Source organism: Cotesia glomerata, linkage group LG3 (assembly GCF_020080835.1).
Source record: "Cotesia glomerata isolate CgM1 linkage group LG3, MPM_Cglom_v2.3, whole genome shotgun sequence".
Classification (NCBI taxonomy): Eukaryota; Metazoa; Arthropoda; class Insecta; order Hymenoptera; family Braconidae; genus Cotesia; species Cotesia glomerata.
In genome coordinates, this window is record NC_058160.1 from 26,588,590 (window position 1) to 26,614,642 (window position 26,053).

The 26,053-nt window shown below is 26.6% G+C and overlaps 1 protein-coding gene across 1 annotated transcript in view; it reads left to right on the plus strand.

Annotated features, from left to right (window-relative positions):
• Window positions 1-5,241: 5,241 nt before the first annotated feature.
• LOC123261671 (adenylate cyclase type 6-like) overlaps window positions 5,242-26,053 on the plus strand; it is a 92,283-nt gene continuing 71,471 nt past the window's right edge. Inside the window, exons 1-2 of the mRNA XM_044723394.1 lie at window positions 5,242-5,509; window positions 18,155-18,370. Of these exons, the coding sequence (XP_044579329.1) occupies window positions 18,293-18,370 (78 nt within the window). The 5' untranslated portion in view covers window positions 5,242-5,509; window positions 18,155-18,292. The remainder of the gene's footprint in view (window positions 5,510-18,154; window positions 18,371-26,053) is intronic.

A 26,053-nucleotide genomic window follows, 5' to 3' on the forward strand; every position in this document is an offset into this window, starting at 1 on the left:
TATCACAGTCTGAATTCTTAATTATTATACTTTAACATTTTAGACATTTACATAGCGAATATTACTGTTTGAAATAGTATTTTCTTCAATGTAAGGAATAAATTGTAACGTTTAAATTGTAAATATTATAAAGTGAATAGTAAAATCACGATCTTACTGTTTGAAATGGTAATTTTTAGCTGTTGATCATTACTTATTATAAATCGACTGTTATTTATTACAGTTTACTTTTTTCCGTGCAGTTTACTTTGTGAATATTGACGTTGCTTGTAATACAAATTTAGTAACTGTAGTTTATATTTTTTACATATCATGCGATCATTTTTTAGGTACGAAATGATAAATATCAAAGTCAAAATTCTTAATTATTATACTTTAACATTTCGGACTTTCACATAACGAATATTACTGTTTGAAATAGTATTTTCTTCCATGTCAATAATAAATTGTAGCATTTAAATGATAAATATTATAAATTGATTGTTAAAATCATGATTTTACTGTTTGAAATGGTAATTTTTTCCAGTTGATCATTACTTATTATAAATCGACTATTATTTATTACAGTTTACTTTTTTCCGTGTACGGAGTTTTTGAAATTAAACTAAAAATTTTAATACAAAATTTTGAACTAATTAAAATTTTGTCGTAAATTTGGTTAAATTTTTTTTTTTAATAAAACTTTTGATTTTTTAATTAAAAAATTATAAATTTTAATAAAAAAACAATTTCTAAAAATACATTTACTGTTCTTAAATATTCTAACCATTTATAAATCCACCGGTAATTCCCTCGGTCATACAGATTCCAAGGGATAGAAAATCACATTTCCGACTTAGGTATAAGCTTTTAAAAATAATTTATTTATCAAAACTCGCTAGCTTGAAATGGACAGAATTAGAATTTAATTCTTTCCGCAGGAAGTATCGAAAGGTTAGTGCATAAAAATAAGGATAAAGCAAAGAAATCAATCGATATAACGGGTCAAGTGGATTGAGATATATCATGCATAATGTACAATACAAGTTCGGAGTTTCTCTGTAAGAATATCTGTTTTTACAAACATGTAATTCTTTGAAAGAATATATAAGGAGCTCCAGTGAGGTATTTTCCGAGCTTTTGACCTGGTTGACAACTTAAACACCGGGTGCTGTTATAAAAACGCATATACAGCAAAACGCGTCAAGCCTTTGACGCTTTGTCGTTAGCTGTCAACAATCGTTAAGGAGCTAAAAAGCGGTAATCTGATTCAATATTTCTTAAAATTCAAATTTATTATTAATTTGATCCATAAAAAAGTTGTCAAATTTTTTTTTAGCTTAATAGACAATAAATTTTTAAAAAATAAGAGAAACAATAAATCTCATGACGGCAATTAAACTTTAATGAACTTGAGAAGATTTTCAAGGCAAAGTGGTATAAATTGTAGGACAATGAAGGGTTAGATTTAATCCTAATGTAGTATGAGAAATAATAATGAATTAAGGGACAATGTCTCAGCAGTATAAAGAGTACTCAGATTTAGAAGATTGTGTTTTAATTTATTCAATCAAAATTTCAAAAGGGTTATTCATTAATTTAAAGAAATAGTATAAAAATGTTTAAAGGCCTCAATCTTAATCTTCTTAATAATTTTTTTATCTCACCACAAATTGATTGTCTGAGAAATATGGAAGGCAAAAAATACGGCGGGTAAAAAATTTGAGTAATTAGATCAGTGATAAATCGATAGAATTTATTTGGCTGGTTACTGGCGAAAGTCAATTTAGCGGCTGATAAAGAGTAACAATATTTTTTCTCAAGTACCTTTACTTTGTTCATCTGAGGCAGTAACGAAACCCTGGAGGCAATCGATAAGAACTGGGTTAATACGATCAGGTAAAGCTCTAGACTTATACTTCTTTGGTCTACGCTAGAAAATACTATATTTAGATCGTTATACTTGAATTACACGCATTACATGTCGTTATGCTCGTTTTTACCCTTGACTATCCGATACCGAGACGCTTAGTAAACATAACTCGCGAAAAATAATAATAATAATAACTCCGAGCAATAATTTTTAACTCGGTTTAGTCTGAAGTTAACTTTATTTTTTTTTATATCAATATTTGTATAAACAGTTTAATTCTATTTTTTCCTCTTGATTCAATATTGATCTTTATATTTTGTCTACTGATTTAACTTTGAAAATAGAATTATTAAAAAATTTTTTTTGTCTATTTTTTTCCTATCTAGAATACGGAAATTGGATTTTTAAACCGAGTGCGTTCTATGAATATTTTTATTAACATTTTTTTTTTTACTTTTTTAATGTCTGCTTACTGTTTCGCTGTAACGAATTATTTGTCGTAGAAAATTATGAAGAATTTTTAGTCTGAATAAGGTTTTCAGTACTAAATTGAATTTAATTAAATTAAAAATTAAATTGCAATGTATGAAAATAAAAGCTTTTTTTCAATGGAAGCTTTTTCGCGCTGGAAAAATTGAAAAAAACAGCTTGAAATGGTTGAGCCCAGCGAGACCGTACTCCATAAAAATTCAGGATTAATATTTTCATATTTACCATTTTCTATCTTTTGTTTGTCCTCCTTTTATTTACATCCCTACCCATTTAAAAAAAAACTATACCTGTATGGCATTATATGGTGAGTTTTTATTCTATATTCAGTTTTTCCAACATTATATTTATTAAATTTATTTACAAAATCGCATCACGTACAGATTATACAAGGGACGGGTTCTGCGTAGGAAGAGAAATTTTTTTTTAATTTAAACAAAAACAATAACCGATCACAGAATCTTTACATGTTGAAAATAATCACCTAAAAACATATTTTTTACGAGTTATTAAATTAGAGTACAGAGTGTAAAAATATGTATGTATATTTTTATGTTAATAAAAAATATATGTGTATGAAAAAAATAATAACGGCAACGTATGAAGGTGTTACTACAGATCGTAATCTTTTATTATGATGTTCTTAGTTAAATCCGGCGCCACGTTGCTCGTTTCAAACCAATGAGGCGTTTTTGAATTACATCATCACGTATTTTATATATTTTTTTATCCATTTTATATGTACACCTATCGGTTAAATTTGAATACATATTTAATACGAAGCCACAATATAACTAATGGATTTTAAAACTACCCGTAAATATTTTGAATTATTGAATATTTATCAGGAAAATTCTTGTGTAACAATTTCAAGTTTTTAAAATTATTTTAAAGAAAAAGTCTGAAAAATGTATTTGTAAATTGTTTAATTTAATTTTGCTTTAGTATTAATTATTATAACAATACGATCAGGATCATTTCAGCATGTACTTGAAAGGATTATTTTTATTTTTATTTATTTTATTAATTGTTTATAGTTTGTTATAAATATTGTTGAGTTTATCAAATTATCAATTGGTAATCGCAATGATAATTACACTGAGAAAAAAAAATACTTTTATTAAGAAAATTTTCTTGATACAAGAATTTATGTTGTTGAAAATTTTCAAGAATATGTATTCTTAGCTCAAGAAATTGTTAAATTGATTGAAATAATTTTTACTTAATTTAAATAAAGCTATTCATTTGTTTATCTATTATCCAAAGATAAATATTGATGTCCTTCTCTTCAAAAATTAATAATAGATAAAAAATCTTGGGAACTTGGACAATAATAATAAGATGTTAAATTTAAAAAAAATGCAACGTTTCGTTGGCTTTATTTCCAGCTTCTTCAGGCTGTTAACCTTAAAAGTAATGTTTTTATTGATACTTTTATTTCTTTCTGTACAAATAATGTTGTCAAGTATGTCTTATGTAACTAACTATAATTGTATTTTTACAGTATACCTGACGAAGTTGCCTGATAAAGCCAACGAAACGTTGCATTTTTTAAAAATTTAACATCTTATTATTTTTGTCCAAGTTCCCAAGATTTGTTATCTAATATTTCGTAAAACATGGATGAGAACCTACAAAGTAATTAATAATAGTAGAATATATGATCGTCAGCGAGTTTCTTGAACCAAGAAATTGTTAATTGAGTAGAAGTATTTTTTTTTCTCAGTGTACACTAAAAAAAGATCGTGTATGTATTTATTTTAATTTGACGATTGTTTAGACATTGTTGAGGTTAGTTATTTGAATAATATTATTGTTCATTCGTCATGTTCGTTAAATTCACAAATGTTGTTAATTATTATATTGTTTTCCAGAGCTTGAAGAAGTCTTAAGAATAAAGACGAAGCGTTGCAAATCAATGATTGTTTAAATTGATTTAACTATGTTTTCCACTCATGATCCTGATCGTATTGTTATTTATTAAACTGGAATTGAATCGATCAAAAATTAATTTATTATTATTATAAAATACTAGAAGTCCGCCCCGGCTTCGCAAGGGTATTTAACCAAAATTTTATAATTAATCATAATATAATATAGCCTATGTCACCTGGGGATAGGTGTAGCTTCCCATTAGAGAAAAAATTTTTCAAATCGGTTCAGTAGTTTCGGAGCCTATTCAATGCAAACAAACAAACAAACAAACAATTAAATTTTTCCTCTTCATAATATTAGTATAGATTAACTGAGAAAAATAATAACTAAATTAAAAAATTTTTTAATAGTTAAATTTATGTAAATTGGTGGTGTGAAATTTTCCGTAAGTTCAAATTAATATTCTTGTAAAAAATAAGAGATGCGCTAAAATTGACATGAATTTTTTTTTTGTAGAACATAAAATTCTTAACAAATAAGTACTTTTATATTTTTATCATATCTTCAATATTTAACTCAGAATAACAAATTAAAGAACATAAACAAGGACAACAATAATGATTTAAAAAAAAATTCTCGACATATTTTTTCGTTAAATTTTTTTATTTATTAATTAAGATCACTTTGAAGGCTTAATTCCTTAATCCTCGAAAATATTATCGATTATAAAATAAAAAAAAAAAAAACAAATATGAAATCATGAAATCACAACAATTGTTTGGATGGCGGTGGCGTCGAAGCAGCCGCAATCGTCGAAGCGTCAATCCCTGTTTCTATTCAGTCAGCGCGCGGCATTCGAGTCAGACGGTTTGCATTTACTCTTATATTTATAACTTCTCACAGCTTTTAGACGTACGCGATCTCGAGTATTAATAAAAAAATATTTATGAATACAAATTTTTCTTTGCTTAGCAGTAATAAATTTATCGAAAATTTGTGAGTGGTTTAAAAGTTAATAGTGTATTTAATAATGTAATAAATTATTTATAAATTTTATTTACTAACATTGAAAGTTGAATGTGATTAATGTGCTTTTTTTTTTTTCTTTATATAAAAGATTGTAACGTGAAATTTATTTATAAATGTAAGTAATAAATTATTGCAGACAATGTACCAGTGGAAGTGGCCAGAAAATATTTCAAACATAATTGCAGAGAGCTCCGTCCTTGACGTGAGCATTACGATGGCACGAGGCGGCATGTTTGAACTAATCGAACATACGAAAGAGATGCGGTAAGAAATTTTCACTGATTTTTTACGGTTATTTTTATTTAAGACACTTTATTTTTTTAATTTTTGAAAGGCTGTAAAATTTATTTTCTTTGATTTTTATTTATAAAAAATTATTTACTTTTAATTAATAATAAACATTTTTGATAGATCGTTTTATCGATAACGCGCGTTGAGGTCAATTTTTATTGAGCAATAAAAAATTTGAATAATGTAGTCGATAATGTGATTTGATTATGATTGTTGTCAGTGAGTCTGTAGATTGCACTTATTGTGTGCATTACGATCGGTAAAACTGTGATGGGCATTATTATTATTATTATCATTATTAGTATGTATAAATGGTGAATCGATCGGATAAAAAGTTGTAATCTCGACCTTGCGGCGCTTCGCGGTCAGACAGTAGTATAAACTGTGCTTTAATCAGACGTTGTCAGTAAAACCAATTGTGTTGTTACTTTTAATGATTGCAGCTTTATTTTGTTTTTTATTTTTATATCTAAGTTAATTTAACCACAAGGACATGTGGCCTAGAAGGGGTTGGTTGTAATTTTGGTTTGTCGATTGAAAAGTTTGTGTAAAATTACTAACTAAAAACTGTTTTAAATATTTATTAGATCAATAAATCTTAATCAATAGAGATGCAAAATTTTTTTCATTCAATAAAATAATAATAATAATAATAATAATAATGTTTATTGTTCAATTAGCATAAGCTATTTCGTTTTTTTACATTATTTCCAGTTCGTCAATATACTTATAATATTTATAAAATTTAACACAATATTTTAATTTATTATATATTACAATTTATCAAAGTACCCAACAATCCTTTTAATATACTCTTTTAATCTTATTTTGAATATTTTTGTTCTATTTTCATTAATAAGATCTTCATCTAAACTGTTAAACCATTTAAATCCTTTAGATACAATTGACTTCTCAGCCGTATATGTCCTTGTGTGTGCAATCTTTAAATTTAACTTTTGTCTAGTCGTATAGTTACTATTACTTTCTTCAATTTCATTATTTAAATAATCAGGACATAGCTTGTATTTAATTTTGTGCACAAATATACAAGTATTATAAAAAATTTTTTGCCTTATCGAATACCAGTCTAGAGTCTCTAACATTTTATTTACATTTGTATATTTGTTTACACCTAAAATTGCACGCATCCCCCTATTTTGTAACTTTTGAAGTACATTTAAATTTTTTTCATTATAGTTTAGCATTAAAGTATTACAATAATTTATATGAGGAAGTACTATAATCTTGAAGATAAAACACTTTACATAATTACTAACTGAAAACTTCAGTCTTCTTATCACATTAATTATTTTCGCAATCTTGCTACTAATGTATATTGCATTACTTTCAAATGACAAATTATCGTCAATTATGACACCTAGATATTTAGTCTCACGTACGTAGCTTAATTGATTATTATTTACAAGTATTTTACATTTATTTCTTACATTACTAAATCATCGATCATGCACTACCATATATACAGTTTTTTTAACATTAATTTTTAATTGATTATCCTCCAACCATTCTGAAAGTACTTTTAGTCCACAGTTCAATTTTCGTTCAATATCACACAAATTATTACCACATACTGATACCATCATATCGTCTGCAAAGAGCTTACAATCTATACCTAACTTTTTGAATATTTCTACAACTTCATTAATATAGATTATAAATAATATTGGACCTAGTTTAGATCCTTGAGATACACCATATTTCACCTCTCTCTCATTTGACAAACAATTTTGAAATTTGACTCTTTGCTTCCTTTCAGACAAATATGATTTAAACCATTTTAGTACTGTGCCTTGAATTCCTATATTATGTAGAATGTTCAACAATTTACTGCGATTTATCGTTTCAAGTGCACGAGCAAAGTCGACGAACACAACTCCAGTGTACAAGCCTTTATCTAAATTTTTTCTCCAACGTATGATGGAATGTTGGAGTGCTGTTTCACACGAATGACCTTTACGAAAACCTGACTGCTCAGGGTTAATTATTCGGTTATCATCAATAAATTTTATGTTGTATTTTAACTATCTCTTCAAGTACCTGCTCGTACACGGGAAGCGTGTTTATCGGCCTTTGATCCTCTATTTTATTGCTTCTAATGACTTTTTGAATGGGTGTTATTTTCGAGATTTTCCACTCAGATGACACATGGCCCAATTTAAGAGAATTTTTTATCATGTACAGAATTATATCAAATTTACTGTTCCATATTAATTTTAAAATTTTAACATTTACATAATTTTTTGAACCTTTTTTATTATCGAAGCTACTAATAATTTTGTTTAACATATTTATGTCAATCTCGTCAAATAACTCCCATTTTTTATTTTGTTGTTGGCACCTATTTTTATCTAAAGTCAAATCATAAGCCATATCACTGTTAATTTCATTAACAATGGCTACTACACTATCAATGAAATACTCATTTAGCTTATTTGCTATGATTTGACTATCAATTAATACAATATCATCGATTACAATTTCACGCAGATTAATTTTTGTATTTTTTTTATCGCCTATTAGTTCTTTAAGGGTTTTCCACATATTACAGGGATAAGATTTATTATTCGTAATGTTACTTTCATAATATTGTTTCTTATTAATTCTTATACTATTGAATACTCGATTACGCAATATTTTATAATTATTTAAATCTGAAACTACTTTTGTTCTCATAGCCACTTCAAATAACTTATCTCTCTCCTTAATCAATTTTATAATGTCCTTATCAATCCATGGTTTGTTACCCCATTTACAATTACTAGATATTCCTCTAAATGGTGCCATATTGTCAAGTATATCTAATACACTATTGCTAATTTTATCTATCATTAGATTATAGTTTAAAATATCTAAGTACTTCAATATTATTACTATTATTAAAATCATGCACGGCTAGATCAGGTTTCCAGTTACAAAATTTCACCGAGATTTCTTTTTGAAACATGTCATCAGTAAAGTTCTTAAAGCTTCTAGAGAACACTATTTTATTATTATCAACACTAACTAAATGTTTTGTCTCTATAAAAATAATATTGTGATCAGACACCTTTGGAGTTGACAATACTTCAGACTCAATAATAATAATAATAATAATAATAATAATAATAATAAAAAGGCCATTCGGCAGCCGAAATGGAAGTAGATTTTTAAAATAAAAAAAATAGATTTTTAATAAAATAATATAAATACTACTAATGTATAACTTAGTTCATGAATTAAAAACAAAATTCAATAATAAGTTTAAAACTATTTAGAACAAATTTTGAAAAAAAAATTATCTTGTGAAGAAAAAGTTTCTCAAATATTTATCAAACAATTGCAAAGATTATAAGATTTGAATTATAAATGTCCAAATTTTAAGTAACTGCTTAGGAATAACAGTTTCCAAGTTAATCAGAATTTTAAAACCGGACAAAATTTTAATTGAAAAAAACAATATTTAGAACTAATTTGTGACATATTTACTGACGACCTACCCAAAAACATTACACGAAAGACTGATCAATATCGTAATTATTGAATTTACATCATGATTAAGCTATGATGCAGACAATAATTCTAAAACGGCTGCAACAGTAAAACTATTTCATTAAACGAACTCTAAAAGGAGTAATATTGAGGCTATTACCACTTCTGAGTAGTGAAAATTGAAGCTTATTAAAAGACCTTTACGATGCATTTTACCGAATTTTAATATCTTCTCTAGTTCAGTAATTATACCAAGTTGAAGTAGTAAAAACAGCAATTTTACGATTTTCAAAATTTTAAAATCCTGTAATTTTCAAATTACTCGCCCGATTAAGCTCATCTTAGAACTTAACCTTGGTCTTGATCGATAGATAAAGCATGTTGAGTTTGAGAAGAATCGGTTATAAATTGAAAACGCTATCGTGCTGACAAGCCGCGTTATATCGTATAAATATATATAAACTTTTGAACTATATGTATTTTCTGACTCAACTCGACAAACTGAGTCTGAAAATGGCTAAATTTTTTAAAAGTTGCGCCATGTGGACGGCTGCAATAGTTAGATTTTTATAAAATCTACTACTACTACTAATAATAATAATAATAATTTTAAAAAATTATTATCATTATCATTCTTGTCATAAAAAATTTTTTTTCCAACATTTTATTTGAAGTTGACTTCAATCGTAATTTTTTCCTAAAGGAATTATTTAACGGGTGAAATAGATAATGATTATAAATTTAAGGGAAAAATTTATTGGAAGATGATAAAATAATTTTTTCCTAGCACAGTAAAAAAAGTAATATCAGATAAAAAAGCAAATTACAATGAAATACCACAAATAGAAAAGAAATGGTTTGAGAAACATACTCATTTCTTAAGGGAGCGTTTGTTAGTACAAGTTCCGGTTTATTTCCTCTAAATATACATTCTTACAATATATATCACCGCTCCTTACATTCGTTTGATAGAACTGGTTTCCTGGATCCAGGACTGTGTTAACAATCGACGCTACACCCACTCGGAATATTTAAATCACCCACAGAACAAATAAGTACGCTCAATTTCTTTCTTTTTATCGAACTAATTTAACCCCCTAATGTTAATATACTTTGTACTAAGAATTTTTAATTGTCATTCGTGTTACATACATAAGCGATAGTTATCCTATCGCTGGTTAGTGGTTTTGTTGAGTGCTTAGGCGTTACAGTAAAGCCAGTTGCCCGTAGAATAGCGTGACAACTTTTGATTTATTGCGGCAAGTTGTTGTTTGTCGTAAACACTTTGAAATATTATCACTAACTAAAGATTGTAGACGCTTATCATTAGTCACGAGATAAAAATAAAATTTTGGTAATTAATAACCATCAAAAATATTAATGGTCGTTTAATTTTTTTAGGTCAAATATTGACCAACAAGATATTTTTTTTACATATTTTACACATGAATAAAATAATAAATATACTTCTTTGAATTTAAGTCAATAATTTTTTTTTCTTCATTCTTAAAATAAATAATAAAACATCATTAATATTTTTCACAAAGTTTAACACCGTAAAAAAATTCTGAAATAAATTCGAATGTCAGTACACATGAATATATATATATATATATATATATATATATATATATATATATATATATATATATATATATATATATATATATATATATATATATATAAAAAGATTTTCTGTCGGGTAGAAAAATGTTTCAAAAGTAAGGCAGGCCTCAAATCCCCGAGTCATAATTAATCAAAATAAATATGACATATTCTTTACATAAATCTCCTTTGAAAACTATGAGTCGAATCACCATAAATTTTAACTTTAAAAAATAATTCAATAGCTAATAAATAAATTTATTTATTTATTAAAATTAAAGTTTAAATATAAATCAATAAATAAATGAAACCGTAGCAGTACTCTGTACTGAATAGTTGTAGACTAGACCGGAATACCGCGTAATTAGATTAGAACTCACTCGCGAATGATTGACAATGGTAGTTAAACTTGATCGCGAATTGCCTGAATGTAAATAAATATATACAGGTATATATAATTTATAAATTAAAAGTTACAAGTGTGCTATGAGGATCTTTAGTCCAACACTTAAGTCTAGTTGAATCTAAAATAATAAAATCTCCTTGGTGTGTTGTCCTCGCAATTGTTGTGGCCACGACATCGTTGTGTCGCTCTATTTAATCTAGACTAAGTCGAGGTCACTCTGGATACAATACGAGTTCACGTGACCTTAAATCTAGTCAACTAGATTTTAAATTTTCGCCTCTACTTCCTCTCTTCTACTATCGAGTTGTTTGAATTTTCAAGATTGCTTTTCTCTTACCTTGTGCCTTATTTCCTTTCCTTTATATTACTTAGAGTGTCAGGAACACTGGGAAGAAATCCCTCAAATTTATAATAAATTCCGCTCAAACAAGTTAAAAGCTTTCTCACGATTAACTCACCCGTCTATCATAATTATAACTTCATAAACACCTCAATAATCCTTTAAAAACTTATAATTTTTCTTCTGGCAACAAAAAATCTCAGTAATTTTGAGCTCGCTTTGATCTGAAAACTTTTTAACTTAATTTAACGGTAAATACCTCGCATTAACTTTAACTTCCCCCAGTAAGAGTTTATTATAATATTTAAAAGAGATAAAAAAAAAAGAATTAATTATTTTTAAGGCGCTTAATTTTTTCATAATGACATTAATTTACCTTAATCATGCCGTAAAGAGCTTCTAGTGACACTTTTCGTGCCGTGAGATGAGTTTTGTTACCGAAAACTAAAGGGCGAAAAGCCATAAAGTTTAAAAATATGTTTATGTTTATTTGGAAACTCGGGTCTACAACCTCGTTATCAGCGTTACCATTATTTTAGTAGTTTGGGTTTTATTAATCTGATTTTAACTCCCACGAGCTATCGCCACTTCCGCTTCCGTTCGAGCTTATATCCTGTTTTCATTTACTCCCTGCATTTTATTTTTTAAATATTTTATCCCCTATTGGCAGCGCCTTATCGTCAATTATTCAATGGATTTTGTAATCATTTAATTATGGTCTTAATTAGCTGGGTGTAGCTATTGATTTTTGCTTGATCTGATTAATTAATGTTGTACTCTCATTACAAAATTATGGTTTTTAATTAATCAACTTTTAGGTACATTAAAAATTACTTACTTTAACATACATAAAATAATTTTATTTTTTTTTATTATAGTTATATTTTATTACAATACATAAAAAATTTTTTCCAAGTAATTTGAATAATTAAATATTTTTTCTAGCCGTGAAATTAATTAAATAATTTATTTATTTAAGAAAAATACTTGAAAAAAATATTTTCATTGAAAATTCTAATTTTTGAGTTAGCTTTGATCATCATTTAATTTATGAATTTCTACTTTATATTTTAAATTTATTATTCAAGTCACAAATTATATAATTATAATCATAAGAAGTGCATTGGAGCTTTGAGGCTGTAATTTAAACTCAATCCTTGCGCTAATGACCATTTACTGTACTTACGTCATCGGCGATTAGCTTCCGAAACTATAAATACAGGTATACATTAAACTATTACATAAATTCTTTGACAAACAAATTAATATTTTAGTATAAATAAAAATAAGAAAAAAAATACATTTTGCATCGTATAATTTAAATTTTAAAGTAATTTGAATTATATCGCTTTTTTTTTTAAGTGAAATAACGATTTATATTTAAAACATGCAAATTTTTTCCGAATTTCCATAGACATTTTATTTCAATGTTAATGTAATTGAATATTCTTTCTACAAAAATATTTAATAAATAAAATTTACCGTGATTTATATGTCATATTGCTTGTTTACGAGTATGAGAAAAATAAGCATGTTTTATAAGACAAATTTCTTCTTTGTAGTTTGTTAAATTTACAAATAGTTCGTCTTGTTATTACACTTTGGAGAGAGTGAATTGCTTGTCATACAAGTGAACATACAGAAATGTCTAGCAAGTATTATATTTATTATTATTGTTAAAAAAAAGTCATATTTTTGTCTGTGGCCAAAAGTACGTTAAAAAAATTCCAAAAAGTTGACTCTCAATGCTTTGAGTACAGTGTGAATGTTATTGTTTAAGAATAAAATGAAAGGGAGTAGAGAGAGGAAAATGGCAGTGCTCGACGTAACAGCTAACACACGTATAATGTACGAGTACAAGATAGAAAGTAAGTAAAGAGTAAAAAGAAAAAAAAAAGGAAAAAATAAATAAAGAAAAGTGAATAGGCACTCATGAATACCTAGTCTTATACACACTTCAAGCCTTTTGTATATTTTAAAATTCAACGCTTTTATTATATTGCCCAGCCGCAAGTTTTTTTACTTCCTCTTTTTGCCTAGAAAACTCTAACGTTTAACTTAAATTTTTCTCGTTACACCAAGCTTCTGTTCTATTATTTACTCGAAAAATTCATTTAACTTCGAGCTTTTCGTTAAATAATTATTAATTGATAAAAAATTTCCGAGTTTTTCCTCCACAAGAAAAGAGTTCAGTTAAGCAAAGATAGCCTTGTACCCGGGGAAAAATTTCCATGTAATTTGAATTGAATTTCCCAAGTGTGAATTAAAATAATCGTTTCCCTTCACTGTCTTCTTGTTCGAGTCATTTAAAATTTTTTTTTTTACTATTTATTATTATTGTCATTATTTGAAAATGATAAAGTTTACATTAACAATAAAACGACAGCCGAAATGGAAGTGAATTTCATTTTATTACTTATCAATCAAAATTACAATAGAATTTTAACGTATGATTTTTATTGTGATCATTACAATGAAAGTTTTCTAATGAAAAAAATAAAATACAAATTTTATAAAACGAATGCAATAGCAAATTTTGGCTGTCCAATTTTAAAACACAGTAACTGCAAAATTTTTATACCTGATTTTTTTTAGTATTGCTTCATTTCTTTTAACTTTTAGACCTTAATTTCAAGTATTTTTTCTTAAAAATATTTATATTCAAGTATTATTTATTCATGAATCAAATTTTTTATCAATTCGACGCGCAAACTTTTTTTTAATACGAAAAATTTTTAAAAATCTTAAAATTGTCAGTTACTATGTTTTGAAATCGGGCAGCCGATTTCATAATTGGCAAAACGGAATAGGACATAATTTTGGTCCTACACATATGATATGCTACTCAAATTGAAGCTTATTTAAAGAGTTTTCAGATGCAACTTAGAGAGATTCAATAAGTTATCCTATTCAAAAGTTATTCGAGTAAGAAAATGAAGAAATATGAATTTATATGATTTTGAAAATTTTGAAATCCTGACATATCTAAATTACATGACCGATTAAGTTCATCTTCGAACTTGACTTCGGTATTTATCTGTAGAATAAGTATGTTGAGTTTGGTAAAGATCCGTTGTCAATTGGCGACGCTATCGTCGTAACATGCCGCGTTATATCTGATATATATAATAATACAGATACATAAATATATAAACTTTTGAACCATTTGTATTTTCTGACTCCGCTCGACGAGTTAAGTCAGAATATAGCAAACTTTTTCAAAAGTTCCGTCATGAGGACCAATGCAACAGTTAGATTTCTATGAAATCTACTAAAAATTATTAGACATTATCTTGATAGCAATAAAATTAAGAAAAATTATTTAATTTATTGAGATAAAAAATTAGAGTCTACTTTGCGAACAATCATAAACTTTGAAAGATTTAACGAGTAGGTATTTTTATTTTCTCTTTAACTTGATAATTTTGGTCGTGCAAAATCTTCGCGAAGAAGCTTGTAAGATTTTAAAGCCCAACATGCAGCTAAAAGCTCCAGTTATAACTTGTAATTCGTAACTATAAGTATAACTTGTTTGTTATAGTTGATAGCTACAAACTTTTAATTTCATGATGGACTTATATAATCTACTCAGAAATTCTTACAAAAGTTAATTTTGCCTTGCATACAAGCCCAGAGTCTGAGATTGATTAAGTATTAATCACTCTGAAGCCTTGTGTGCTCTGTAATCGGTATTCGCGAATGTATAATTATAACTTGTGATAACCAAAGTTTGCTTATCGCGAGAATCAACTCTTCTTGCGTGGAAAATTTTTTAATTAGTCTCATGGTTGCATATTTATCAAGTTTTATTATTTTCAAGAAGCATTCAGTCAAGAACATTTATAAATTTATTTTATTGATTCAAAGTTTACGGAACATTTTGCATGTAATTATATAAGTTCCGCGATAGTTATTCTCCTTGGAAGTGGAGTTAAATATGATGTTATTTTTTGTTACGGAGAGCAGCAAAGAGAATTTTAATTTTATTCCTTTAAATTTCTTGGAAAAGAATTAGTCACAAAATATTTTTAAAATTAATACAAAAATTTTTCCTAAGTTATGAAGAAAAAATTCTGAAAATTCCGAATAAAAAATTCATAAGAATTATAGGCGATAAATACACTTCTGCTAAGAATCGAAATATTAAAATTTAAACTTTGGGATAAACAAAAGAAACGAAATGGTTATTTGAATCATAAAAATATTCGTCGTGTAAAACTTTAAACAGTAAACTTTTAACGACTTTTATAACTTTCTTTGCTCTATTCGGTTAAATTATTAAATAAAATGATTTATTTCCACTTTTATATTCAACTTTCCGTACAATTATTTATAGTTTAATTTTTTTCTTTAATTTTTTCATGCTAATTCAATTCTACTTTTACAAAAGTTATTTTTAGAACTACTCCAACAATTTAAAATTCTTACTATTATCATTCATACTTCAATTACACTTGAAATTTTTATAAACAAAAATATTAAGCTATTTCTTTTAATAATTAATTTAGTTTTATCATTTTATTGTTATTAATATTATTAATAATTAATAGGTACAATAATATATTGGACATCGGTTTGACGCAATTAACCAGCTTTAATTTGTACATATTTACGCTCCTACTCAGAAATAAATAAATTAATGACATATGTTATATAATTATCAGTGGGACAGGTAAATTGCAATAGAACGTTATGTCTAGGATGTGGTTAATATAATTTGACAGGATGTAGGTTTGTACAATGCATCATTTATCTATGTATGTAAAATTTATTTCCGATGTTTAGTTGCGAGTTTAATTGGTAAAATACACTCGGTTATATATTTGATATTTTAACGAGATTGATAGCAAACTAGTTGAATGTATATTTTTGAATGTGTATGTTTATTTTTATCCTCTTGCAATAAATTAAATAAAAATTCGCAACATTTCCTCACTTTTCTCGCTTGTGATACATTGACTATTTTTATTTTTATATAAATTTAAAACACAAGTGATTTGATAAATAGTACTGTCAGAGAGCTTTTACTTCGGCAAATATTATTGACTTTTTTACAATAGTTCCTCGCGATGAATAAAACGACTGTTCTGACAACCATTGTTAGGTTTTCAATTGACACAGTATGAGCACATCATTCTCAAATTTATTGCTCAATAAAATCCACTATTTACTTGAAAATCAAAAGAATCTTTTATTGTTTTTAATTTCTTTTTTAAATTTTATAATTTCTCAAAAATTATTTTTTTTTAAATTCATTAAAAATTTTTTAAGTTTTTTAGACTTGAGATTTAATTCAATACAAAAATTTTATTATTTTTAGTTTTTTAAATAGTTTTAAAAATTTATCAATTTATAGGATCGAAATTTTGATAATTAATTTTCTTTTTTTTTTTTCATTTAAATTAGAAGAAAATTTATGAATAAAAAAATTGGGACTGAATTGTAAGTCATACCATTTTTAATTAAATTTTCTGACGTAAAAAATTTAATAGTAATTCTCATAATAAAAACAAACAGTCCTTAAAATAATAATTAAAATTTCAAAACAAAATTATCAAATTTCTTCATATATTTCTGAAGTTTTCAGTTCAATAGTTCTACTAATAAATTTTTTTTTATTATTTTTAAATTGTCCTAAAAAATTTTGAATATTTTTTTTGGAGCAAAAACAATTTTTGTTTAAAAATATTTTTTTAATCCAAAACAAATTTCTTCTTTCTAAATATTTTTTTTAGCCAAGAATATTTATTTTAGAGGAAAAAAAATTTTTTTTGTGTATATTATTCTCTTTAAAATAAATCAAACACATTGAATCCTTCAGTATCTAAATTTCACGTGACAATGATAACATAAGCTCTGAAACGTTAGAGTTTATAATTCACAAGGTAAATACGAAATAATTTATCTACTATTACAAAACTAATTCATGAGTGCTTGTAATATACTAGGGAAAGCAACAGCCCGTAAAATTACATTTTGTGTGGGAATCATCACGCATCGTTCCGCAACATAAAGGCCGAATTGTATGCTTTGATAAGTATTAAGAATTCTCTTGAATATTTAACACTAATAATAATAATAATAATAATAATGAATATAATAATAATAGTGATTCTCTGGAAAGAGACTAGCACCAGCTCAATATAAGCTATAGAGCAATTAAATTGCATTGAGACATTTATTTGGAGTGCAAGTCTGGTGAATTAACACATAAGTAACGCAATTTATGTCCTCTTATTTATAAATTATGTCACTAACATTTCCAGAGACTTGATTCTGCAGTAAAATAAAATTGAAGTTTACTGTCACTAGAAGCGCTACGGAAATAGGAGTCACTATATTTTATCCTCTATGGATATATATCTTGCAGTTTAAATTTTACAAATAAGTTACAAGTAATATAAAATATCAAGAGGAAATTGGCTTTAATTTTTTTCTTCTTACCAGCCATATTATTTTTATTTCTACATCAGACGTTGTATTTTTTTATAGTTGTAGTTCAATTTCTTCAATTACGGACGGTTGATTTCGCATCGCAACCAATCAAAAATAATGAAAGATAACAAATATTTAATTGGATGTTTGTCAATACAAAAATTATCAAATAATAATTATTACACAACATATTTTATTTACAAAAACTCAGTTTTAATTATAAAATATTTAACGAGTTTCGAGTTTTTAACTTTTTAAAGGACAAAAATAAATTATATAATAATATAATGAAAACAAAGTTTGTACTTTTTATAAAAATAATAGTATTTTTTCATGTTTTCAGAGACAAGTAATAATGGAGTAAACGCAGCAGCCAGGTCGCCAGATAGTTTGGCTTCCGGGAGAGACGAAAAAATAATCAAGAGTAAAAATAGAACTTTTTTAAAAATAGTTTTAATAAAAAAGTATTTAAAGAGAAGAAATGGAAAAATTTGGAGATTTGCCGAATCGCGAGTGGACCCAGCGACTGAGTTTACGTGGGAGTAGACGAAGTCATCAGGTTTGTGCCATATTACTTAATTTTTTTTTTTAGAAAAAAAAATTTTTTAATTTTCTTTAGAATTAAAAAAATTTATGTTGAAATTTAATTATAAATACGATTAATTATTTTACTGGGACAAATTTTCAAGCTCGTTATCTTTTATTTGAAAGGGTCGTACTTTTAAATTGTGATCCAATTAAAAATCCGGTAGGTCGAAAGTTAACTTGATTTATTTTTTCAATAAAAAAAAATATAACTTTTTTAATTTTGTTCGAAGCTAAAATTGACAATTTGTAAAATAAAAAAAAAAGTTGCGTAGGTTATTTCAGTGTTAATGTCATTGAACTTAGTACAATTTAGTTTTAAATATTTTTAGTGATGAAATTACGCGCGATGTCGAACAAGTGTATTATATTCTATAAGAGACAGGATGAATCGATTTGGCATTGCTAACGAGCAACAATTGTTCTCCGAGTTGAATTGTAAATGAGGGATTGCTGCGATACGAGAACGTCACTTATGTCTCCATTCTAAAGCTTGTTTTTTTATTCAATATTTTATCTGATGAAATTTTCATTTTTACTCAATTTTCTTTCGCCTGAAAAAAAAAAAAGAAAAAAAAATAGTAATTTATAATTCATCCGAAATTTCTCCAATTAAAAAAAAAAAAAAAAAAATTCTTCTATCAAATTTAAAGGGGATTCCTGGCTGCTGATAGTCGTAACACGATCGAACGTAAAGATCGATTTAATTGTAATTTCGCACATATGTAGATAGCTGATAGTAGATGGTGGAATGTAGATATAGCGATGAGTGACGCGGATAGGGAAGCGTAGACTCACTGGAATAAAGCCGTGACGGAATCGATTTTGTGGGGGTACCCTGATATAATTGTGGAGCCCAGCCAGCTATTTGAGTTGATAACGAGATTATCATGACATCTGGCTTACCCGTATGCCGCTTTCGAGTAGTTGACTCACTATACTTGTCGTCAGTTTGCTCCCTTACTCTTAACTAATATACATATATATTCGTACACATACAATACACATATAGATAGATACATTGAATAGACTGTAGAATCTGGAGTTCACCAGAGGATGATACGAGTTGAGTGCCGCTCTGCAAGCTGCGCTGCGTAATCTTCGGTTTTCGGTTTAGTTCATAATCATCGGACTTTGAGCTCCGGTATTTGTTGATTATCGTTTAAACAATAGGTCAAGTCTATAATGAACCGCAATATTGCTATTACATATCAGCTACTATTATTACTGATGGATTCTATTTACTCATGCAGTCATAGATTATACACAGTAAAAAATTTATCATTGTGTAAAGTGTAAAAATGTTTGTGTAGAATTTAACATTTTACTTCGTAGAATTTAACATTTTAGTATGTTGATTCAACACAGATTGTGTAAAAAAAGTTATCAACACAAATTTTTGTATTAAATTTGACGAAAAATTTTTTACTGTGTAATTTTATTTTGTTTTTTGTCGATATCTAAGTTATTTTTCATTCAAATCTGCAAAAAAAATATTAGATTTTATTTTTATAAATTTGTAGAAATATTTCTTAGTTCAAGAAAATTTTATTAAATTGCATGAAGCAGAAAAATGATCCAAGAATATTTTTTTATTTTTAGTTTTAAAATATTCTAAACAAAGAAATTAAAAAAAATTTTTTTTTAAGATTTTTTCTCTTGATTTGCTTATATTTATTTTTAATAAATATTAGCCTTGAAAGATCTAGAAATTTTAGATGTTTTTCAACTTGAAAGCTCGAGGACATTATATATATATATATATATCTTCAATAACTTTTTCGCACTTTTATCAAGTAAGCTAGAGAGAAATGTAAATAGTTTGTTGTTTAAAAAATTTTATCATTAATTCAAAAAGTTTAGACAGAAAAATCAAAAAATAAGAACGAGACTTTTTTCCATTCTAATTACTGTTTATTTAAATCAAATAACCATCAAAATAAATTAAAAGAAAAATCAATCTTGACCTTGAACAAATTTCAAACTAAGGAATGACAACTCGTCAATAAAGCTCATAAATCAGTGCTTCATGCTTTCTAACCGCTTTCAAGAAACCTCTAAACGTTCGTAACTTCTGAGCTTAGCAACTCATGCATATCCACCAAATAGTTACGGTTATTTCTGTAGTTTGGAGTTTACCAATAGAATCTCACCCGTTTTCATTTTCAATTCACTTCTGATATGCAAAGCGAAGTCAAGCTGAAAATTGAGACTGTACCTGCGACTTTGAATACATGCATTGAGAATATAATATAGAATCAGGCTGTTATATAGGCCCTAGGGTAGAACGGAAGCCTCGATAAAGTCCATTTGCACTAATACAGCCCAACATGTGGCATGTAGCCGGTCGAATTGTGCAATACATGATGTATTTTCCTCTAGTGTTCACCAGAACGCGAAAACACCCACCAGTCCTAGCTCAAGTACAACCCACAATATACTGCATACTAGTAATGAGAAATAGCATCAAGTGCAACGAGCATACCTATATCTAAAGGGAAGAAATAAATATATGTATACCTACATTCAGAATGACATATACACAGTCCTCTACCGATAGATCTAGCGCTAGACTGTCGGTAAATTCACCAGGACCTGACCATAAAGTTCTCTATGCTCCTATGTCCTCATTCGGATGAAAAGGACAGCCAGATGAAGACAAAGAGCAAAAAGGATAAACCAAAATAGGACAGGACACTCTGACTGTCACAGCAGTGGAAATATACTAACCTTTACTTGTTCGGTCTCGTGTTTCATTCAGACGACAGTAAAAGGTTCTGTTATTATTTACTTTTTTCTTCTTTTTGGATTTCATTTATTGCCACCCTATGTCTGCTTATACTTACACGTTGGTTATATCGGTGTAGAAACCATGTTTTGGTTATTTCTGTCGATACGATTCATCCAATCCTATAACAGGTTTTACACTTTGTACTCACTTTTGATTGCGTGGTAATTTTTTTAGGGATGATAATGAGAGTATTATAAACTATGGTATTACTGCCTGGGGAGGAGCATACAATAATTCTATAAAACCTATAAGCTCTTTACAGAACAGACTAATTAATAAAATAAATACAACTAATAAACTTGTAACACCATTAAATATAAAGCAGGCTTTCATAGCCAATAGTATTACGTACTACTTCTCAGAATGTAAAAAGTTATTTGCGGAAAGATTGTCAAATACCAGAACTAGACAGCTAATATTACCTAAAATCAAAAAATCAATAAGCTCGAAAAATGCATACTATGTGGCAATTAAATACTATAATAAACTACCGTTGAATCTAAAAAATTTTAATGTTAAACCTAAATGTATTCGCAAGAAGATTAGTTTATGGATTCTTGAAAATTTGATTTAATCTATCTTAATTTATTGTATCTTTTTTTTTTCTTTGTATGATATGTTAAAGCTTTGTATTGTGTTTTTATATTTTGTATCACAAACTTAACTCAAATTATACTCTGTATATTCTGGTTCTATGCACAGGTGCCCTGCATCTCGATAGAACGTGCCGGAATTAAAACTAAAACTAAATAATGACAGAAATAATTTATTTACTATCAATATTTTTTGAATATTTATTTCTTATAAAAGTCTTTTTGGCCTAGAAAGTTAGCACTGAATTTTTTAGATCTGAGCTCACGAATTTCGACGGTTTTCCATTTAAAAGTGTGTTATATACAGTAAAAAATTTTTCGTCAATGTGTAAAGTGTAAAAATTTTTGTGTAGAAAATTACACTCTAGTGTATAGAATTTCACATTCTCATGTGTTGATTTAACACACTATAATGTAGAATTAACATTAGTTTGTGTAAAAACAGTCATTAACAAAAATATTTGACAATTTTTTTACTGTGTAGTATAGAGTAAATACCCCAATAGATGGACAGATATTATTTCTAGAAGCAATTACATTAGTTTTAAGAACAAAAATCTTAAGTCGTTATATTTTTTTATGTCTACAAATAGTTTTGAGAGAGAAAAGTAATTTTTTTTTTAACTTTTTATTTATAATAATAGTTTAAAAAAATTATTTAAATTGGACGTCTCGAGGTTTTGCTCCGAGAGCGCCGCCACTAGTAAGCGTGTGACAGATAGCTGGTGGACAGTATTTGTTATTATTATTAAAAATAATAAAAAAAGTAAGATTTGTACATATAATTACGCTTATATTTCACTAACAAAGCTAGAAATATAATATTTTAATGATAAAATCGAAAAAAAATAATAGAATTTAGTGTCCATCTATTGGTGACACTTTTCTAACCTTTATCCAATAGATGGACATTGAGTTAATATGATGAATTTTCTTATTTTTTTTTTTTTTTAATTTTATTGGTGGATCAATGTGAGAATAAGAGTAAAGATTATAGCAAACAGACATATACTGGAAATGAAAGTATTATTATGATTATTGAAGAAATTGAAGAGAAAAAAGAAAACGCTGAATAAAAGAGAAAATTGAGAGAAGGAAATTTAAAAGCAAAATAGAACAGACCTATTAAAAGGAAGAAGAAGACAACATAATGTTTTTAACGTTGTGTTTTATAAATTTATATTAATAATTTATTAATTATTAGTATTCTTTATATTAATATATTTTGTATGTTACTTTACATGAGAAAGCATCACGTGTTAAAAATTAATAAAATTATACTTTATGATGTATTTTGAAAATTACCATCCGATTTATCACGTTTTCTCTTTAATTTTATCAAGCTTTATTTTTTGGTAAAAAAAAATTAATAAATTAATTATTTCTGATATAAATAATGAATCGAAAATATCGCTTGTAAGTAGTGTCCATCTATTGGTATTGACTGTCCATCTACTGGGGATTTTGTCCATCTATTAGGGTTTTGGACTTTTTCTTACATTTTTCTTTTTTATTAATTACTACAAAGTTTTACAAAGTTTTACTTATTCTTTCCTGGTTAATTATATATTTTTACATAAATATAATTTACTTTTTTACAACTTATCTGTATATTCCTATATTATTTTTTTAATAGAATACGAGAGTTTGCTTAACCGTCCATCTATTGGGGTATTTACCCTACACAGAAAAAAAATGTTCTTGAATCGAGTATATAATTTAGAAAAAAAATCTTCTTGATTTAAGTAAAAAAATTCTTGAACTAATAAATTTTTCTTGATTTAAGAAAATTTTATTTGATTCAAGAATTTTTCGTTTTGATTCCAGACAATTTACTTCTCCAAAATTATTTTCTTGGTTTAAGAATTTTCCTCTTGAATCAAGTTAATTTTTTTTCAGTGTAATAGTAATAGTAATAAAATTTAATAATAATTTTTTGGCTAAGTCTGTCTTCAGAAATAAAAATTTGTAATATTAACTTGCAAACTGTTGATATTATCAACATGTTTTTGATTCCCAAAATTTGAATCAAAGAAATGAATTATCAAAAAATTCTCAGATTATTTTTGATCATGATAACAAAATTTATTTCCAATATTTTGGTGTTTACTTAAATGAAAATCTGAGTTAATCTCAAGGTAAAGTGAAGAAAAATGATAAAATAAAAATAAAACTATCACATTTTGCGCATTAATTTATTATGTCATAGTATTACAATAATTTCTAAGTTATGATGTATCTCTGTTAACCTGCCGAGATTAATTCCGCTTGTTAAACATAGAATAATTACTTTGTAAATGAATTTCAATTTGGTAACTAAATTAAACGTCAGCTTAACATTGCGTTTTTGCCAGGCTACTTAATGATCAAAGTATTTAGCGGTTAAAATTACTTCAAAAGGAATCTTTCAGACGATTTATTTCTACTTTTGGTAGCAATTAACTATTAACTCAAAATTTTAAATTAACAACAATATATCTTGTCTATTTATTTTAAATAAAATAATTACAGAATTTTACTGGGAAAAAATTAGTTGTTTACTGTTAATTATACGAAAAACCAATTCATATTCATACGATTATTAAATTTAAAATTGAAAGCTGTACAAACCTGAGTTATTCGCAAAACGGATAATGAAAACAAATATTTATAAAAAAAAATTCTGTATGTGCTGAAAAATTTTATTAAAAATATTGACAGGGCATCGAGTAAATATTTCAATTTTACTTTGTACCTGTCAATTGTAAAATCCACTATTCAATTACATGCATTTAAATACTTTTGATTATAATTAAAAAAGCGTAAAATTTTTTGCTTTTTTTCTCAAATTTTATTTATTTATTTATTTGTAAAGAAACGCCCTCGGCAATTTACAACAATATGTTACATTTTCATGTGTAGAATGTTTAGTAATAATTTTATACAATAAATAGCATCTGTAAAGAGAAAATAGATTTAAGAAATTTAAGCAATTTACAAAATTTTGAATAATTTGAAAGGAAAAATTTTAAAAAATTTGATAGAAAAAATTTTAAAAAATTTGAAAGAAAAAATTTTAAAGGAAAAATGTGAAAATTGATAATTGATAATTACTAATTGATAGAATACACGTAGAAAAATTTTTTGTTGAAGCAGCAAAAAATAAGTTGTGACATCAAATTGTTATGTTGATATAGGGATAACAAATAATATGTTGTGTTAACAAACACATAGGTTATAATAAGTAATTCATATGTTCACTCAACAAAATTATTTTGTTATTGTATCCAAATCTTTCAATTATTTAAAAAAAATAGTTTTGTTGAAGTAACAAATCGATTTGTGAAAGCAACGGAATAGCTTGTTCAAGTAACAAATTTTATTGATAAGAAAACTATTTTGTTATTGCAACAAAAAAATTTATTATAATAACAAAGCAATTTTGTTAAGACAACAAAATTAACTTCAGAGCAGTAAAAACTCATTTGTTATTACAACTTAGTTGATCTTATTAAATAAACTAGTTGATTTGTTATTGTAAGTAAATTCATTTGTTATCACAGCATATTTTTTTGTTATCCCTGTTTTTGTTGTCCTAACAAATAATTTTTATCCGTGTATATTTGATAGTTTATAATTACTATTTGTATACCTGGAATGTTATTATTTTAAAATAATAATTTGGAATAATTTTTTTTTATGATAAATCAGTATTTAATTTAAAACTCAACATACCAACTCGATTTACTCCGATTAATTACGCTTTACTGATCATATTATAATATAAGCTAATTGCCGGAATCAAAACAACAAATACAAATAATTATAGGGTGCTTTGACTGTTGACGTAGAAATAACGAAAAATTGGATCACCAGAATTAACTGCGCAGGGAAATACTCAAAATAGTCTGTAGCAGGCAGATATCAATTGAACTGTGTGGTTCCTATTGTGAGCAATAAATTACGCGGAATCATTTACTCTCGATTACTCGATGAATTCATACATCCCCGTTGATAGAGTCGAGCCTCGTTTGCTGCATATGGCTGCTCGCTGCATATAACATGTTTCAAAGTCACGTGGATTTTGAATCAAGCCTAGTGTATACGTATAATATATAATAGTCTAGTCACGTTTATCCGTAACGCGAAATTTCATTGCACTGATGCTGTCCTTAAACCCGTAGATCTGTTCATTTTTTTTTACTTTTTTTTTCTTGTAATTTAACAGAGTGCAGTGTTACAACTAGTAAAAAAATATTTACCAAATACTTACGATCTTTTTGTTATCGTTATT